General features: G+C 32.8%; 1 protein-coding gene and 1 pseudogene across 1 annotated transcript in view; one reads left to right on the top strand and one right to left on the bottom strand.

Annotated features, from left to right (window-relative positions):
- Positions 1–20209, bottom strand: part of LOC127838166 (uncharacterized) — a 28820-nt gene extending 8611 nt beyond the window's left edge. The window contains exons 1-2 of the mRNA XM_052365743.1: positions 20070–20209; positions 1–156 (exon numbers count right to left, since the gene is read on the bottom strand). The exon at positions 1–156 is cut by the window's left edge and continues 399 nt beyond it. Of these exons, the coding sequence (XP_052221703.1) occupies positions 1–117 (117 nt within the window). The 5' untranslated portion in view covers positions 118–156; positions 20070–20209. The remainder of the gene's footprint in view (positions 157–20069) is intronic.
- LOC127838165 (uncharacterized) lies at positions 4135–12866 on the top strand (annotated as a pseudogene).
- Positions 20210–20795: the final 586 nt, after the last annotated feature.

Raw genomic sequence — 20795 nt, 5'->3', positions numbered from 1 at the left:
AAGTGTGTTATTTGTGTAATGTTCGTCACTGTATTTTTTCACAAGTGGAACCAACCCATCTCTTACAATTTTTATGGCCAAACACGCCTTTATCCAATTCCGGAATTCAGTATCCATTGTTGACACACGGTTTGCTTAATCGCGCACAATTTTACACTGAAAATAATACATTTAAAACATATTGTATTAAAAACGTTGCATGTTCGCAGAATCAAATTTCGTTCAATACTATATATAAAACACTTAAAATGCTACACATGAATATGTGTTAAATTGATCACAGAAGTATGTTACTTTATTTTTGAATTACTAGTGTTATGAGTAGTGTATTAAAAATGAATTACAGGTGTTTTTAATTTCATGACAAACATATTTACCTTTTAGTAAACAATCAACTGTATTAGTTGTTGTATCAATTGTTATAGTTTTTACGTTTAAAGATTTAAACATTGACTTGTTGGTCCACTAAATTCTCCCAGATATAATTATTATTGGAGTGAATGATGGATGCGATATTAATTTCCCAATGTTCAAGAGAATCGGTGTTTATCTGTACATGTAATTAAATACTTGCGATAGTTTATCATTAAGAAACTTTTTATAACTATCATGACCACACCTATTTTTTTTTTTCTTTACCCTTTAAAATTTATTCAAGCACATAAAATACGACAACAAGTGAGGAGTTTTGTTACGAAATGTGTAGTTAAAATGGACTGACATTCATGTAAAGTATTTATTTTCTGTCTTTACTTCTTTAAAATGAGTTATACTGTATATTAGCAATCCTGAACATAGGCAGACAAAAAGAAAGGCCTCGTTCCAATCATGTGGAATATATATGTACTTAATATTTATGTGATACCACGCTATGCATATTTGCTTTTACTTTTTGTTTTTAATTATAACATATTTGTGAAAACTTCCTTGTATGATTTTCTTCGCGTGTCAAGACTCTACACTGTACGTGACTTGAACAAAGTAACAACAATCAACACTATGCTCACCATATCACATTTAGCAGCAATGTAATCAAAACGCATGCATTTCAGGCTCCAGAAGTACAGATGGAACAGAATCGGGTCGTACATAGTATGCTTTGTATGAAGATTATTAGAGGTGTTTACTGTTGTGCATGTTTCACAAGATGATTTTCACTCAGTAACAACAGCTAAATAAATGAGGAAACATTCAAAATCCCTACAGCCATTTCTTACACGTTAAGATTGATACGTGTATTTTGTAAGACTTTTGAATTGTGCCATACGTTATGACATAATGACGACACAACATTTTCTAGATATGCTCAAATATGTGGGACTAAATTGACTTAATGATTACGTTTCAGTTGGTTATGGAAAATTAAAACTCTACTGCTATCTAACTTGAAAGCTGAAATATCATGAAGACGCATTTAGCCGTTTTGCAAAAAATGGGAGAATGTGTTGCGTGTGAAGTGCAATCAAATAGGATGTATATACACCGCCGTAAATGCTAATTGCTTATGTTTTCTATGCATATTGAGTTGCCTAAAGCTTACTGAAGATGAATTATCCATGACAATACGTGGAAGCGTCAGGCGCTGATGAAAAATGCCTAAATAGAACACCAATAATCTGTGATTGTGGGAAGATGTAAATAAACGGGTGTTCAAATAGAAAATACTAGGTTAGTGTCATTGTGTACTTAAATTTATCCGACGAGTTGAAGAAATATTTACACGACGAGGCTGATATTGTTCATCAATGTTCTAGATTGGTAAAAATATTTTTCTAAGATTTGACATAGTAATCTACATGCATGTTTTAAACGCACATTTCCCCAGATTTGAAATATAACAAGATCCTATTTTAAAATAAACAGTCAGATCAAGTTTCATTAAGATTGAATAACAAAAATCGCCTATGGAGTGGTAACGAGCTAAAATTTGGCGAAGCTCCCGCGCTCTGCACGCCGCTCAAGGCACGACGACAAAGCCGGGCATATATTTAAAACAAAACGGAACAAACAACAAACAAACTGTTGTATATTTAGTTCGGAGGGCATAGCATATTATAAATATATTAAACATAGAACCCAATTAGTTTACAAAACCAGAAAAAAACGTTTTCTTTAGTTGTGAAAATATAATTATTCCTATCATTATATGACACCCCATCTACTATGCTCATTGTTTTCGTATTTTTTGTTCTTTCAATCTTAACAAGAGTCACACCACTTAATGTAATGAAAAAATGTTAAAACTACAGACAGTTTGAAAGGGAACAACCGGACCAGGTTTAATCGTAAAATGATAATTTTCATGTATCTCAATAGGTCTCGGAAAATACAACATATGCTTGATTACTTTTTATTAATATAAAAAGATTGAATAATTTAATCACGAATGTTTATGCTATAATTGTTTGTATACGGAACTCTAATTTCATTACTTTACAACGGCACAAACAAACTGCTATGTATTTAGTTCGAAGGGCATATTACAAATATATTCAAGCTAGTACCCAATTTGTTTACAACACTCAAAATATGTTTTCTTTAATTGTGAAAATATAATTATTCCTATCATTATATGACTCCCCATCTGTCAGATAATGTAAGATACGTGCACACTACTATGTTCATTGTTTTCGTATTTTTTGTTCTTTCAATCTTAACAAGAGTCACACCACTTAATGTAATGAAAAATGTTAAAACTACAGACAGACAGTTTAAAAGGGAACAAACCAAACCAGGTTGAATTGTAAAATGAAAACGTTCATGTGTCTCAATAGGTCAGGGAAAATACAACATGTGTTTGATTATCTTTTATTAATATAAAAAGATTGAATAATTGAATCACGAATGTTTATGCTATAATTGTTTTTATACGAAACTCTCGTTGTATTACTGTAACAGAATGTTTTCCCAATTCAATGATTACACGACTTGAAATTTCAAAGTTACCGGAACCGTTCCCAAAAGGGGAAAAATCTCATATACAATTATTCAGTCGTGCTAATTAACGGCAGACGGATTAATCGATGTTTATGATTGATAATGTTGTTGACATAACTTACCATTAATACACAATCAGCAGAATATCGCACTCTTTAGCGGCACGTACATAAACATGTCTTGCTTTTTAAAAGGACAAGATCACTGATAAGTGTGTGCATTGTCCTACAGATTATTTTGATGGTACAATCTGCTGTCAAAGTAAGATCTTTTTTAGCAGTTCTATTTAAACTCGCTAATGAATATGCATATAATACATATATGGCGTGTAAAACGTTGCAAAAGTCGATGTTTCCATATTTATTTGGTTTATGTGATTATACATGTTCTATATTTCCATGTGTGTGTTGTATAATTGCATATATATGTTGTATAAATTGCGGTATATATGGTAAAATCCAATATATGTATTGCATAACAAATATATCATGTATAATTTATGTTCGATATTTCCATATATATGGTCTCAAAGTTCATATATGTATGCACTATTTTGATATATATATGGTATAATTCTGATATGTGTGTGGTATAATTTTCAAAATATGTGTGTGTCCTTAACGTTCATATGTGTGTGCCATTTTGCCATATGTTGGTTGTAAAATTATCATATATATGTTCAATAATTTGCATCATGGGAAATATTTTGAATAGGCGTGACTGAAAAGTGGAGATGGCTCAATCTCGCGTAAAGGGCTTTAAGTGGGAGGAAAATGACTCATAAATATTAAAGCTGAAATTTCAATGGCGCTTTCAATAATGTATGTGGCTAAATATGTTGTCGGCCATAGTAAATAAAGAAGAAAAAGCGAAGCTTCCGTCGAAAGTGGACGCGTTTTACGGATTGTTATCGATGAACTGAGGGTTGTAACAGCTTGTGTACAGGCATCGATGAAGAAAACTTCGTGACGTCGTATAAAGTACAGGAAAACTTTCTTCCACCATTGAAGTTTAAATGTTGAAATATATCGGATTACGATTTAAATCATTGTTAACAACCCCTTTGTCATTGCATTGCAGCAAAATCGACCGTTATCTCATCTAAAGATGATTATCATTTATAACGCACATGCTTTCGGATATCAACATACTCGGATATATATTTTAATGTACAAGGATTTAGTGTCATTTGGAATAATGTGTTATCTGCAGATTTGCCTTGATCAGAAAGATAAGGGCCTTGTGCAGTCGACCTCCTGCCAGTGTCCCATGGGGCAATACAAATGCCATGATGTAGCAGCAGCACTATTGTGTGGGTAAATTTTAAAAATAAGTTTTAATTTATCTTTTGGGGTGCACGTTTTAGCGTACCATTACCAAAGCGTACCAGTGCATTACTGTAGTGAACCATTTTAGGCTTAAGTGTACCATCCAATTTAATGGATGTGTTAATACAGTAAGGCACACTCTTAAATTCTTTATAAGGTGTTGTAAACTTCTTAACATAATGGAAAATGTGTGAATTTATAGCTGTTTATGTGGGACATATACAGTACATATTGGATACATTATTCGATTTTAACAGAATATAAATAATTGTTTTTTATATTAATACTTAGTTTTTTGTTCTTAATTATAATTGTATATAATTAGAATGTATGAAATAAACAAAACATCAAGAACAATTTAATTTAAAATCAACGACACATAATAAACAAAATGTAACGCAGATGGAGATTCTAGCAAATTAGTATTACGTTCATTAACTATTATAACACTATAGGGTGGTATGCTTAAGTCTGCTTAGGGGTATACGCTTAAGCCTGGTACTTTTCGGTAATGGTACGCTTAAGCCGACATTCTATCTTTGTACTTTGTTACTGATTCTAATTGATGCCTTTTTTGTGGCATATATTTCATTACAAATTAAAAATGAAATAATGAACTCTTTTGAGTTTCTGTTTGTTTTGGCAACATTTCCCAACAATGCACAATATCTCGTACCTGTTTCCAGCATATAACAAACCTTATGAATAAGGTTTTATTCAACTTGCATTTCAGAATTATTACAATTACAAAATCAATAATGATCTTGAATTGTTCAAGCAAGCAGGTGTTTTATCAGTCTTCACTTTATCACATTTAAAAAGCCTATAATGTGCATTAATAAAATCAGACGAAAATGCTATCTAGCCTGTCTATTGATTATTGTCGGCTCGGAGACTACTTACACGTACCCCGGGTACATGTAAGCATACTTACATGTACCGGTACGGTAAATATACCAAAATGTACCCGGCCGATATTAGACTGTACCTAATTTTATTCCCGCCCAAATCCGCTGTCATAAAACACGCTACTGATTAGCGTAATAACGAAACAAACTTCTATTAAAAAAGGAACTTTATCAACATGCTTTTTGAATTTGAGTTTCGATAATATAGAGGCCATTTAACAGAAAAATGATATAAATATGAACATAAATAATACTAATAAAAATAGCTGACAACGACCGATTTAGCGTTAAAATTTCCGTGTACGTTTAAGTATATTTACCGTAACCGGGGTACAAGTAAGTATACTTATGTGTACCCGGGGTACATGTTAGTAGTACCCGAACCGACACTGACCAATCGAACGTCTCTAGGCTGGGTAGTCAGGCTAGCGATTAACATGATTACTGTGTTACATGTAGTTCGCTCATTGCCATTAATGGCTACAATAATACTACACTCAGCTAAAAGTATTCTTTATCCTGGTCGTCTTAATCCTATATATATAGTTCTATTTATTATATCAGATATGTTTGTATAATTTTTCAGGTGTAAGAGAGCTAGCAAAACTGATGTCAAGTGAAGTTGGATGAAACGGCCCAAGTCTGCGCCACCAAAGGCTACAGTGACCATGAGTGAATTTATTCTGAAAAGCAAACTGGATACAGGTAGGTTGATAGTCCAGTGAATGTTATATTAATTGACAAACTACATTGATTTAAATTGTTAAGTGACAAAAAAGCACAATACAGTACTAGTACTATACAAAATATATATGACCATACTGAATTGTATTTCTAGACCCCTTTGAGACCCTATGACAGAATATCTGATAATACTATGAAATGTTGTGACTTAAACATTACATATTATTATGGCATTATTTGCATTACCGGTACCCCCGTTTTGAAATGAAGAAAACAAAATAAAACCATTGTTATTTAGAGCACTTAAGCGGAGTGCTACTGCTGAGGACAGGTCCTTTTTATATAACGAACTTGGAAAGCTGGGGCGTTTTACAGGTTGCCAAACTGTTCCAGTTCATTGTTCATAAATTACATTATTCAAGCCGTTTTATTTTTTATATGGAATAATTGATTCATACATGTATGTTACAAAAGGTATATAAGGCTTGAAGATGTTCGATCGTTTTGTGAAAATTTTCAAAATATCCGGAAAGCTATAAATTTTTGTATGGTGATTAATGGATCTGTATATGAAATAAATATAAAATAAAAAAGGGGGGTCACCGTGGATAATTTCGAGATAACGAAGGTTTTTAAATGCCATGTGCGTTTGAAAAAAGGTCATTTTTGCGAGGCATAAAATTGGAGGTACGGTATAATGTTTATGTTTAAAACATTTAAAATAGCATAGTAACATTGAGATTGTATTAGATTAGCAACTGTAACATTTGTATTATCATATTTATTACTTTTAAATAAAAAAATATTGGAAATCGTAAAAAATAATGAGAAATAAGTTTGACTAGTTTTTTGTTTGTTTTGAATTTTTTATTGCACAGTTCAAAATTGATAACATGCAATACAGATACATATTTCTGTTGATGTAAAATTCAAATTCATTTGAAGTTGTCAATAGTTAAAGGAAGTTAGCTTAGCATTAAAGTGAAGTAAAGAAATTGATAGGTCACCGTGGATTTTTTTTTGCTACATACATTTTAATATGGACTTAAATTTAAAAAATATAATGACATACATTGTAATAGTAATTAAAACATATCTATATAATAACTGCTCCATAACAATAAAAATAACAGCAATGTTGATGTAAAAAAAGCATCTTAAATTACCCCACCCACCTGTTACCCATGTGGTGGGTTGAAAATTGAACATATGTATTATTTTAAAATTATTATTTTTAGAACTGTGTGATGTGTATTAAAAGAAAACCAGACATCAATTAATATATAAAAAATATTTCAAAAAGTACTGCTTTGTGCTGAGATACAATATTGTTTAGTGAACGGCATTGTTACAGATACTTCAAAAAGAATGTAAATGAAAAAGGTTATTGTTCATTTTTTATATTGTTAGTATGTATAATAAGGCTTCTTTTAGGATGTCAAAAGCTGGACACATGAGAAATACATTTGTCTTTTTGGGGGCCATCTGAAGCTGAATTGTTCATGGTCTTCTTATACAATCAGATAACTTTGCCAAATTATAATTGATGAAATTTAAGATAATGATTATTTCACTGTTATTCGGACATAGAAAAATGTAAAATATGTGACACAAATCTCACACATTAAGCAAAGCCATGTTTGCAATTTATTTACATCAAGAGCTGTGTTTGTGAAACACAATGCCCCCTACTGTGCCGCTTTGAAGTCATATATTTTACCTTTGACCTTGAAGGATGACATTGATCTTTCACTACTCAAAATGTGCAGCTCTATGAGATACGCATGCATTCCAAATACGGAGTTGCTATCTTCAATATTGAAAAAAGTGGTGGCCAATGTTAAAGTTTTCGGACGAACGGACAGAGGCCATATATTTGACATTAGACCCTGAAGGATGACTTTGACATTCACCTTTCACCACTCAAAATGTGCAGCTCCATGAGATGCACATGTATGCCAAATATGAAGTTGCTATGTTCAATATTGTAAAAGTTATGGCCATTAAAGTTTTCGGACGGAGGGACAGACTGACACACTGACTGACTGACGGACAGTTCAACTGATATATGCCACCCTACCGGGGGCATAAAAATGTGTTATTGTCCATATATAGGATACACATGTACACAAGAACTACTAATGAGAGCAACAATAAGCAAAATTCAGACTACGCAAATACTTGTATCAGATTAGTACATCTACACAAAACAACATAGAATACAATTAGTGGGGCAATTATGTTTCACACACCATCTGTGATGTAATGCACTGCAAAAAATATTTGCTGAAACTCAAACAATTTTCCACAATTATGGATAGCATGGAGCAAAACTTTACAATCAAAATACTCTATATTATGCTTAACTAAAATAACTGGCGAACATTTCTGTAAGAATGTTATAAAACTTGTCAATGCAGATTTGATGGGGACAGCTGTTACTGTTTGTCCCTTGACAAGCATAGAGTCGCCAACAACTGTCACTCCAGTTATTTCTGACGCGTTCAAGGACATCTTCTTCGCTGGCATCACATATGTTGAAAACTGACCAGTTGAATGCACTGCAGCAATCTGAATTATGTGAGAAGTACGCTCTGAAAAAAAAATACATAGAAATTGCACAAAATCCATTTAAGCTTTGTTAATCAGAGAGCCATGGGTCGCTCACCCAAGTACAATGTAAACTTCTTTAAATACGCTCATAGTGTTAACTATAAACATAAAAGGAAAAAACATTGCCCCCCAGAATAGGACTAATTTTCAAGCTCAATTTGAACAATCGTAGAAGAGGTTCCTTCACATTCATTATCTATGCATTGTGGTTTCAGAGAATTTTTCATTTGAAGGGTTATTGATCGGACACAATTTTCACACTTATTGTGACCTTGACCTTTGACCTAGTGACCATAATTTAAATTGGGGTTAATCTCTATGCACATGGAAAGTAAAAAGCCAATCTGTGAAAAAGTTGACGAATTATTGATCGGAAACTAAATGATCCACCGACAGACCAACATCCAGCAAAACAAAATTAATTCTCTCTTCCCATGGGGGCATAATAACTGCTTTTCTTCGATTCATGAATATATGAAAGTAAGTTTTTGGCATCTAATTTATTCATAAAGCTAAAGAAGCGAAGAGAAGAGTATTTCAAATCTTAAATGATGCACAATAATATACTATAGCCAGCTGTGGGCAATGTAACATCGCACCATCTCAGTGGTATTTACTATCATTTTATCAACAAAGATTAAGAATGATGTATTATATGAAAGCAAAATGAGAAATGAGTCTGAGCATAACTCTTGTTGCAATTAAATCATATGCTAGGTTGACCAACAATTGACACGATGTCTCACATTGAGTTACTCAGCAGTAGCAGGTTGAATTATGTTATAAGTAAATATGTATATTTTTAAATAGAAGTTCAATTTTGGAGATTTAGAGTACCTGAAATACCTGAATTGGACCAAAATAAACTTCTGTATGTGCAACACTGTTAATTAGGAATATATTTAAAAAAAAACTTTACCTAACCCTGTGGTTTCCAAATCAAAGAAAACTAATTTCTTTCCAGTAGTGTCTAGACCTGCTGGACCAGGCTTGGGTACAGGTGTGGGTATAGTTGTAACTTTTGGTCCTCTATGTTTGAACTATATGTTGGTCCCTCCCGTATTTCTTGCACTATTTTCTTTGAATGCCTTATCAGGAAAACAGAATTTCAAATTGGAAAATGTGCTTGCTCCTTCATGGGTTATCTCCAATGTTTATATAAAGAAATGATTACACAGCATATAATGCTTTTACAATAATCAATTTACAAACATTAGCATATGATTTTATATTTTACTACTACTTTTCATATATAATTGATGGATCTAATGAAACAATCTCAAACAAGAAATGTGTCCACCCGACACGGATGCCCCAATCTCCAACTGTGTCACTATATAAAAGCACAACCGTGTAAATTATCCATACAATTGTAAGAAACCCAGGATCCCACATGGCCATGTTCGAACTTGGTTTAGACACAAATTCTGACCAAGTTTGGTGAAGATCGGATAAAAATTACTTGAATTAGAGAGCAGGCAAAATAAGTGTGACGGATTGACCAACCGATCCACGGACAGTGCGAAAACTATGTCACCCGTTGGGGGCATACACATGAAGAATTCTGTGTTTTAAAAATAAAATGCCCATAATTAAAAATTCCAGTTTGAGTCTTATGCGACGCTGATTTGCTGCACGAGTAACAGCTACAGCCTTTCTTTGTTTGTGCTGAAGGTCACGGAGAAGGGCCAGTTTCGATTTGAAAGTCCCAGTTTCTGATTAACCTGAACTAGATTGCAGTAAATTTCTGGAAGTTTACTAGCTGTCATTATGTTGTGTGATACCTAGGGCCACATACAATGTTGTTTTTTTCAATAACAATTATTAAATAACAAGTAATTCATTATACTATTCCATCTACAGAAATAAACATAATTTGATGAGACCTAGGGATCTACATACACACAACTAATAATTAATTTAAGCCCTTTATTTTCAAAACCAATACGTATTTGACAAATTGAGAATATTTATGTTTTGTAAACTTGTAAAATTTCATATTTATCACCGGTATGCAGCCTAGTGCAGGAAGAAAATAAACGAATGTCACTTTCAAATAAACATGTGAAACTACAACAACCTTTCGCATTCTACTGTAATCGTGTTTACTGGAAGTAAATCAGACAAAATATGAAGTCAAAATATAGCAAGTACAATATCACAAATGTATGCATGTAGACTACACAGAAATTACTTACAGGTAACTATCTGCATGTCTTCAAAAGTATCAGTAATTTAGACAATAAATGATAGTATTATGCACCAATGTACCAAAAAGACAAAACAATCTTACCCAATGCAAGCTTTGTGTTCATGTCATAAACTCTGCCATGTTTCCGTCAAGTAGCCACATTATTTATGACACCACAATTGCTACACTGTATGACCACATAGACCGAAACACATGCCAGTCCGAAATCCCTGCTTTCCACTGTGGTAAGTAAATTCATGGGCACTTGACACGCACTGCATGCTGAAAGCGATTCGGCCAATGTCTCGAGTTCAACGACACGTCTACCAATTTTCCAACTGGTATCGCTGTTGTCACATGTGGTCACGCTTACCGACGAGCCGATAGAAAAATCGTCAAAATAACAGTGGTCATACCGGAAATCCTTATTGTCGGTGGAACATTTGAAATCCACATTGTTCTTTGGAACGTTTTTTGAAAATTTACCTTTAAGGTTGCGTTTTGTATTCCGAATTATATCCAAATTAGACATTTAAAATGAAAATAATTAAGCCAAGTATCTGATTTTCATTGTTTACACATTATCGTTCGGTTATTAATAGACGCTTGTATTTGCACCGAAAATAACATCTACAGCGTAAACAAGCGTTTCATCAATGTCGATCACAAAGTGACATCAAGCAATCGAATGATTGGTTTCATTGCAGTAAATCTCGAAAATATGTAAATGATGAAAATGTCTAGGCGCATAATCAAAACAGTCAAACTAGAATTTTCACTCGTTTATTCTAACCTAATCTTTTGAAACAGTGAAAATGTATAAAGGTTTTTATTTTTTACGATATAGTGAATCCATTACCGTAAAGTGGAAACGATCGAACATCCTAAAGTAATAGTTATGTAAATGTTTCATTATCGGCTCCCTGAGGTGACATTGATACTTGAGTCTGTGTGACATTTATGCATCAATGCAATGCGTTTAGTATAGATATCAGATAAATGGAGAGTGGGAAAAGGGTTTGCACTGGTGAACCAAGGAATCTGACAATTGGGACAAATGTTGTGTAATTCATATCAAAACGTTTTATTGCATTCTATTCTAGCTTTACATTGGAAACTGTCGGAGGAGCCAGCATCTCAGGCAGCGACAGTGCCATTGGTTGAAGACTTGTTGCAGAGCTATGAATACCTGTCAGCCTCACAGCCACATACATGGTTATTGGGTAAACTAGTGCTGAGTACAGAAGAAATAAAATTTACTGCATCTATGTGGCCAGAGGGAAAATGCATTCTGGGCTGCAAAAAGAAAGCTCCGATTTACTGCCTTCAACATTGCACAGATCATATCGGCTGCAAAACACAACAGGTAAATAATGAAGTGTTTATTTGATGAAGAGCAGATAAGTTTATCACATTTTAGATCTAGATAAATTCAACAAAATTTACTTGATCATCCTTCTTAGAAAATTCTAGTAAGATGAAGTGCACAAATCAATAGTTATCATCAATGCTTGTTTACGCTCCATAGGTTGACGGTATCCCTGAAAAAACGCCTTCTTAGTACTAACAACCTTCAAAAAACGGGCCCCTATCCAGTTGGGCATTATCCACGAGAGAAATGCCAAAGCCGACTACTGCAAAGCAGGAAGTGCAACTGTATTACCAACAGGCATGTAAATACATATATTTTACTTGATTTTCATAAACTCGATTTTATTCTTTTTAACATTTAAATAAAACTGCCATATGCAATATTTCAAAAGAATGTACATATTAAATTGCCTTATTTCCATTAGTTTATAAAATAATACAAGAGCATGAACTGTCGACTGCAGTAGAGTAGAACATAGTAAAAAGATGTATATGTATGTTTGCAAAACCACACTTCTTGGGTACTATTTCAAGGCATACTTTGATAAAAATGTTAAACATTGTCATACAGCATACGAGGTGGATTGAATTGTATGGGTTAAGTTACATAACTGTTTATGCTTTTCTTATATCACAGGTATTTGGCTTCACCAGTCTGGTATCCTTGGTGCCTCTCCAGATGGTCTCGTTCAGGGGGAGTACAGTGGACCTGTTCACTTGCAGCGAAATGGGCAACAACTATTGTCACCAGACATCATAGAAGTCAAGTGCCCATTTTCGGCAAAGGACAAGACCGTTTCAGAGACATGCTGTTCCAATAAAGACTTCTTCTAAGGTAAATTATTTTATTTAAATAAATAAATTTAAATGCCTTTGAAATAATAACAGCTTTTTTTTATTTTTCCAAAAATAGAGGAAGATTAATTAAAAAACAAATAACTGATTTTATTTTTTTTTCTTATCATTACAATCAATTTAAAGTCTTTATTGAATACCAAAAAAACGAGAACAGTTTTATTTTAATTGAATGTACAATTTGAACTCTTCCAGGCAGTGCAATGCTGCGTATGGTCTTTGATTTTACTGAGTAATTCATTGATGTATTTTTTGTTTCAGAGCCATCATATCCTGATTGGTTGATGTTAATGGAGACCCATGTCTACCGGAACCAAATTCAGGGCCAACTCTACCTGAAAGGGACAAATTGTTGTGATTTGATTGTATGGACCCCAACAGATCTGTAGGTCATTCGTATAGTGAAAGATGACTTCGGGCAATGAACATCCCCATTATGCTTGACTTTTATTTCAAAACATTCTTACCCTCTTTTAAATAAAGGCAGTGCAATCCTTCTGTTTTACGACATTTAACAAAGTGTGGTAATTATATCCATTGAGATATTGTGACATTTAGTACTCACATGTGTTATTTCAGTTTGTCAATTATACATGAGTTATTGCCCTTTGTTTCATTTATAAGCGTGTCTATCAGTATGTTAGTTGTGTCCTGCTTTGATATGCCCGAATGTTTAAGTGCATATTTACCTTTTGAAACTTTGCAAGAAAGATTAACCTTTTATTGATATACATATTTCTATGTTAACAGATAACATGGTATGAGATAATAATAACAAATGAATATGAATACAGTTTTACAATTGTATTAATTCTTACTATGTCATTTCATATTTATTAGCGATTTCCTTCAGCAGTGGTGCTTCAAGACAACAACATAGTTTAACATTTTGTTTAACAAATGCCTATATTGTGACGGAATATGGTTTAAACTTTCATAGTTCTTTATTCTTTCAGTGGCACGTTCTACATTGATTCTGCTCCTTCCTATATTAAAGCAAAGTTCAGCCTCCTTCTTTGTAAAATGACCTGTACCAGAAAGAAAAGTTCGGATGCTAAGCGAGACACCAGGTGGAAGTTTATCAAAAATATTTAAACCTTTCTCTGCTAAAATCAAATCACCTGGCTGTAGCTGGTCTAATATTTTACAGTGTTCTACAATAGCTGAATCTGATGTAGAGCCAGGATAAAGATCTGAACAATATACTTACGATGCATTTGGTGCCACACAAGTAACCGCTTTAACAGTATGTCTGCTTTTGTAACTACTGTAGGAAAAAGATAGAAAGTTCATATCTGATGAAACATCTTGTATTATTTCTGTTGCGTCAATTGCTATCCTTACAGAAGTAAAATCATCAACAGATTTTGGCAAAGACCCTTTACATTTAAGTTTACTTAGTATTCCAACACACTGTAGAACTCATTCAAATAAAATTTCATGTAACACACAGATGAAGGTATTAATGATATTTGAAACAGTGCCCCTGCTAGTAATGAAACGAATTGCCAAATCCTTACAATTAATGTGCAGCTTCATCAATGTCATCAGGAGTTGGTCCTCAACCGTAAAATATGACAGTGTCCAGCCAGAGTAGTAATTAAAGGGTGACATCCTGTTGACCATGATCTCCAAAACTTCAAAAACATCTGGTTGAAATGATGTATACAACAGTATCCACAATAATTAAAATCAATTTATATTAAATGTTGAAGCGGATTTACACTCTACAGAGGGGTGATACAAACCAATTTGTCAACTACACTATATATATAGTATTGCCTTTCTAACTGCTAACTTAAACTTCTCTAATGTGAAATAAAGTAAAGAATTTATTTTTGCAAAACCACCATAACATATTTCTCCTTTGATTTTAATCAAATATACACAATAAAGGATTTTTTTTATAAATATTTATGATAGGGCACTTTGAGATTGGTTCCAGCATTAATATTTGTTTAGTTCACATACCTTTTCTGTATTATTTATAATATCCTTTATAGAGAATCCACTTTTCTGCATTTTACGCACTCTGAGCTCGTTTTCAAGCTCACGAATGTTCCTTTTCAATTCTTAAACTGAAACACAAATCAAGAACATTGTATTAGATTCTGTAAAATAAAACAACAGCAAACAAAAAGTACAGCTATGGTAAATCATGATTAATTGATAAGGTAAACTTTTTACTATTTCCATGTCTATTAACCTAAGGCAAAAATATTTATTTTAAATTGGTCCCAAGGCTTTAGGATTAGCATAGGTATGTTGTCTGCTTTGATATTGGTCGTTGATGAGATGGGCTATGTAATCAAGGACAAACACCAACAAAGCTAGTTTAAAACATTTGATACAAAATGTATGTGAAAGACCAATATGGCTTATTGACCATCTTTAGTTTGCTTGGCAAGTAATTTTCACACAAATCAGTTATTATAACACCTTTATCAATTCAGTTTTTACAAATGATTCCCTGGTCTGGGGTCGTATCCACAAAGCTCCTTAGTGAAAACTTAAGTAAATTCCTTAAAATTGAAAATTTCCTTAAGTCTATACTTGATTAAATTGAACCTCAATTTTTTTTAATGCTATTATGTTGTTTAAGATTAAAATACTCTGCTGCTTTTTCCAGATTTGAGTGCACAACATAAGAGTCCAGTGAAGTCAGAAATAAAAATTAAAAAGTTAAAATGACAAAATGTTGTAAATCTACAGAAAAATCTAACTAAAGTATACAAATACACTAACAAATTTTCCTTCTTTTGCATAATTTGTTGGATTCTACACATGTACATCATCAGTATATGGCTGAACTAGATGATAGCTGTGATCCAGGACAGTTTCAGTTGAAATGGCTTGATCATAAGGAACATCAACTATCTGGGCATCATCTAGCTTCGACCTTTTTCGTCTGATTGTGAAAAAAGAATATGTATTTAATTATTGAGGGACAAAGTATATAAAGAGAGTGTTGTGCTTCACAATATATACAAACTGGGGTCAAATATTATTATGTACTATCGACATCTACAATGTATCAGAATGTTTAAAATAAAATGTGTAACTGTTATGTGAATATGGGTAAATTCAATGAAACACTTTTAGACAATCACATTGCGAATCATGTATAGTTCAAATTGTGTAATCCCCCCATATTCCATCCCACCAAAAAAGGAGAATTGCACTTGTCCACATACTCGTTATTCATCTGTTAATTGACCTCTGTTTTGTAGGTACATCTGGGAAGCTACAAACATTTTTGCTGTACACAAAAATTGTTGGTCCATTCTCCTTAAGGCTCTCAACAAAGTGACAGCTGCAAATTCGGTCATGGCTGTTTACCTCTCTGTCTGCGCGCCTGAAAAATATAGTGTTGGCGCTTGCCCTAAACCACTAGGCCAAAGAGTTACTAAAAACAAAACAATGACTTTTTTATGCCTAAGGTCACTCAGTTCTCATGAGTTTGACCCAGATGATGGACATCACAGTGACTGTATCTATGATCGCATTCGAGCTTTATTAAAATGTACTGTATATAAGCTTTTCCAGAATATATGTATGGTTTATGAAAGGTTTAGTAATTTCAATGATTGTAAAGAGAATTTCGCATTCATTTCAATGCTATTGATTGTGGGTTTTGTTTATACACCTATTTTGAAATCCAAATTTAAGAATGAAATCGCCTTACTAGAAAGTATGCATGTCGGTTGTCAAATATTAGGATTACATACTACATTTAAATATCAAAACTAGTTCAAGTCTAAATGTAAAACAAAATATAACATCAACATCTTTCTTAAAAAAATAGTCAAATATCTCATTTACAAGATTTAAAACATTTTATTATTATGACATCAAAAATAATTATCAACAAAACGAGTTCTCTTTTAGATATTAAAATGAATTTAAGACTCCATACTATTCATCCGAAAGCTGTTGTATCCGAAATCGGTATATAAACGTTCTTTGTAATTCAAATAGATGATGCTACTGTTAACATTTGATAAAAAAAACTTGCAAATTCAACATTACTTCGAAAATATATGCTTATCATAAGTATGTTTTGCATATCAACATCTGTGCATCGATCAACGCGATAGTATTACGATAGATTAACAGTGCAAACGGAATAAATATCAAATCAAATAAATAATTTAGTCCTCACCTGCATCTATCGGCCCACTTTTTCCTTTACTGGGGTCGACAGGAAATCTAAATAGGCTGCAGGAATGTGCACCTCCCGTCCGATGATTGCACCCGATCGCATAACAATACACGATCCTTTTATTTTCCTACTAATAGTACTATGGCTGAGGACGCGTTGTCCCCGGAAATAGAAATTCGGAATCGAAAGTAAACGAGACTTAATGAATATTTAAGTCATTAATAATTTTATAACGATTGTAACATATCGTATGGCGGTATATGGGTGAGTAAACTTTACGAGTCTCGATTGGAATTTGTGCGATCAGTTTAGTTCGTAGAATTTCGTACAAACGTGCTTATCATGTGAGCGCATTCGAGCTGGATATACAAAACATAGTGTTTAAGTTAAAAGAACATGTAAAATTAAAAATAGGGTTGAATAAGCCACGTTGATCTTGTTGCGAATAAGACTGAGTCCGAATAGACCCAGGTATAAGGCCTAGGCCTAATAAGCCTGCTGCTGGAATAATAAACACTTGTTAAATGTGAAAAAATAGAACTCATCGTGGCGGTTCACTCATGAAGAAGACCCATAGACGCACTTAACGCTCGACGAAGCCATATCCGCTTTTTAGTCATACCCGTTAAAAAATGTCCCAGGATGCAACTTATAGGACATATATAGGAAAATTTTGCAACAAATATATGGAAATATTGCTCACACATATGAAAGTTTAGGACACACGCATATTTTGAAAATTATGCCACACACATATCAGAATTATACCACATATATATCAAAATATTGCATATATATATGAACTTTTAGAACATATATATGAAAATATCGAACATAAATATGAAATTATACAACATATATTTGTTATGCAATACATATATCGGATTTTAACATATATATATATATATATATATATATATATATATATATATATATATATATCAATTTATACAACATATATATGCAATTATACCCCACACAAATGGAAATATAGAACATATATATTCAAATATACCACATAAATATGGAAACATTGAATTTTGCCACGTTTGACACGCCATATATATATATATATATATATATATATATATATATATATATATATATATATATATATATATATATATATATAAATTAATTTTTTTTAAGTTGAGGATTTGTTTTAGCAAAAGATGTTAGTTACTGTTGACCACATTAACGAGTAGCAGGTAGCAGATATCGTTTATGTCAGGAAAGCATTGGAGAAAACAATGCTTGTCACACAATAGGATATTATGCTCCTGAAGCACGGCATTTAACTTGTTACCCATTGAACGTTTACTGAGGAGGGCGTAAGGTGTACTCCATACTTCGACTGCCCATTATGGAATAATTAGAACTTCACAGACCCCAACATTGGTGCGCATAAATACTTCGAAATTAAAAGTCGGTGAGTGTTCAATAAACCCGTTTATTTACCACGTATACACTATTTTCGAAATATGATCATTTCAATATGCATAGCGTATCTTCTAGTAAGCTTACAGGACCTTTCAGCTGAAAGGAATTCAATTTAAAAAAACCAAACTATTGCACACCCATAATTCTGGTTTGTTTGGTTTTATACTTGTAATAAGTATAGTTATTATTGGTTAAATTATTTAAGAGTTTTGCAAACATTCAGTTTGAATGTACAAACTTTAATTTTGTGAGCGTAAAGTAGATCATGGTTTAATGTGCAATAAACTTGTTCTAAGTTATGAAGAAAAAAAAAATATTTCTATTAATGAGACGGTGAACTTCATATTCACCCAACCCATGGCATGTGCAATGCATAATTTCACAACAATAGCTTCAATGCATCTCTTCATTGAGAGAAACCATTTGTACAGTATTGCTTCTTATTAACTTGAATTTGAAATAAGAAATGTTTCCAATAAGCAATCAAAAACAGGGTCATACTAATAATGATAGGTTTGAGTTGATGACCTTTCAATAAACTAGCTAAATATGTTGTGGAGTAATAGATCTGAAATATTGTTTTCTATTTAAAGCAATTGTAACATTGACTCCAATTAATACACATGCAAAAGTAAGCAAAGGTAATGCCATGACTTTATAAATGAGACAGACTTGCTCAGCGGATAGAGAACTTGACTACATATCGTGGGGATTTGAAATGAAATAATTGCCCTGTCATTATCTTCCTATCTCAGATTCAAGTAGGGCAGTTATCAGTTATCGGTATGAGTATGTACCCTTATACTGGTAAACTGGCTTATCAAAGAAAGTGTTAGTTTGAAAACTGACGGACATGATACGACTGATAAAATGTTAGAAACTGCGAAAAATCGAAAAAGAAACAGACACAAAAACAATCAATGGACATATGACGATCCACAGAAATAACTTACTTTGACTTCAAGTTATTTAACATTTATATTTCAGAAAATTTAATAACTCTGTCATTGACCCCATCCGTATAAAATATGTATATTTCAAGTTTTGTTGTAATATCAAAATGTTTGCTTCAATAGATGAGTGTAACCCAAATGTGACACTGCCTGAGTCGCATACGTCCAGCCCGACAAAACAAATTCGGTTTTAAAGACAATAAATTATTCGCGAGCAGAGCAACCTGCATAAAAGACACATAAACAAAACAGACAGATTTATGTAATATTCAACATGATTTTAAAGTTACCTTTTTGTGTCTGATTTAAGTACGAAGACTTGTACTAGCCATATCTAGCAACATATCACTCTAGGGCTTCCGTAGTCGTCAACTTTGTTATGAGTCATTTAAACCTAATACTGTCGTATTTACATATTTTTTGCAATGTGTTTTCTTGATTAAAAGTGATAATACTAAAAAAAATAATAATAACTCAAAAGTGTTATTTTATAAATATATTAAAATAATATTTTGAAGAAGCACGTTGTTAAGCCGTAAATTTAAACGACGTATATAATTGTGTAATGTGTCAAATCATCGAGGTTATACAGACGTATCCAAAATTATAAAGTACAAAAAGACCTACCAGTATATGAAATTTGTTTGTTACAGTTGATCTTGTCGCGGATATAATAGGTGCAGACCGAATATAATTTAATTTGCCTAAATCCTTTACAGAACACAATCCGCATTTTGTTTCGTTTTCATATTTAATGGGCGGGTTCGTTATCAGCGGAAGTAGACTAACCGGGGTATAAACGTAAACCTGCTGTAGTGTAATCTTACAGGAATAACAAATGTTATCAGCCCGATATACGCTATTTTAAAGCGGGTATATACGATTTTGTCAAATATTTATGAATTTATATCAACTGTGTAAAACACTTAGTATATATATTTCAATATAAATTAAAATAAAAGTTAAGAAGAACATGTGTCGAAAAATGCGAAATAAGCCAGATATTTAATTTTGAAATTGAATACGGCTGTACAGCCGAATTCGCCAGCATGTATACCATACATGTACGATGTGCATCTTAACTTACGAGGGGTGTTCCAGAAGTTCGTGGATTTTTGCTATAACTTTCATTTGGTAACATAAATGGACACACAAATAGCATGTTAAGAATATTTCGTCCTTTCCAAATATACTCTCCAAATATCATGGAAATACATAAAACAATAAATATATATATCGGAGATTTAAACATTTGCACAATGCGCACACCGACGCACGCGTAACGTTTCTGTTCAACGTCAATGACGTTATGAAGTTAACAACTGTCAAATCTTTTCCACATAATCACCTCCA

The sequence above is a fragment of the Dreissena polymorpha genome, chromosome 7, assembly GCF_020536995.1.
Source record: "Dreissena polymorpha isolate Duluth1 chromosome 7, UMN_Dpol_1.0, whole genome shotgun sequence".
Lineage (NCBI taxonomy): Eukaryota > Metazoa > Mollusca > Bivalvia > Myida > Dreissenidae > Dreissena > Dreissena polymorpha.
This window is presented reverse-complemented; position numbering and strand designations above follow the sequence as displayed.